We start from the raw sequence: 811 nt of genomic DNA, 5'->3' as shown, positions 1-811 counted from the left end.
CCTTAGAGAATTTGAAGTGGCACCTTAGGTGATCTAAGAAGCCAATCATAGTCTCATGGTTTTCCTTTTGGCTCAAGATTAGTAGTTAAGTTACCACCACCTGTTTTAAGAGGTAGAATATATGCTTTTTACTAGTCCACCATTTACTGGTCAGCCTGGCCTCAAAAGACTCTCCCTCTTCAGCCCATCTGTCTCTGTGATGGCCACAGATCTCCATGCCCCAGGCAGCAAGACTCCCTGATCTCTATTTAAGATCCATGAACCGGATATCCATGATGAGAAGGAAGTTCTTAGGCAGTGGACGGGGGGCTGGAGAGAGAACGGTAAACACCTGATGCTCCGGGTCCACACTGGTCACCACGATGAAACCGGCCACACTGGTCTCAGAAAGGTTCTCCTCTGTGCCCTCAGCAGTGCTGACACTCAGGAGGTGGTGCACCATATCTCGGCCAGGGGTGACAGGTACTAGCTTCAGCTGATTGTCCTCCTGAGACATGCCCAAAGGCAAACAGGAGTCTGGAATGGTGGGTGCCCCAACTTTGTAGATTTTTACATCTGAAAATTTGACATTGAAGGCATGGGGATAAAAACAGCCCCGGAATCCATAGAAATACTCACGGATACACTTATCCCTACATTCCCGCCGGAAATCCTTGGAGCGCTCCACCACACCCCCTGATTTAGGGAGCAGCACAGTACGCACGAAGTGAGGCAAGTCCCGTTTCAGTTCATTGTAAAGTCGTTCTTGATCCAGAACCACAACCACATCTACCTCAAAGGCTGAAGCTGCATGCACCAGGGCCTGGTAACT

The 811-nt window shown here is 49.4% G+C and overlaps 1 protein-coding gene across 1 annotated transcript; it reads right to left on the bottom strand.

Moving 5' to 3' along the window:
- Positions 1-65: 65 nt before the first annotated feature.
- Positions 66-808, bottom strand: LOC102244448 (polyribonucleotide 5'-hydroxyl-kinase Clp1-like; the record flags this gene model as incomplete). The annotated part of the gene is made up of 1 exon (XM_005852828.2): positions 66-808. A coding segment is annotated over one exon (564 nt), but the record flags the coding sequence as incomplete, so codon positions are not given.
- Between the last annotated feature and the right edge of the window lie 3 nt (positions 809-811).

Source organism: Myotis brandtii, unplaced genomic scaffold, assembly GCF_000412655.1.
Source record: "Myotis brandtii unplaced genomic scaffold, ASM41265v1 C41741937, whole genome shotgun sequence".
NCBI lineage: Eukaryota > Metazoa > Chordata > Mammalia > Chiroptera > Vespertilionidae > Myotis > Myotis brandtii.
This window is presented reverse-complemented; position numbering and strand designations above follow the sequence as displayed.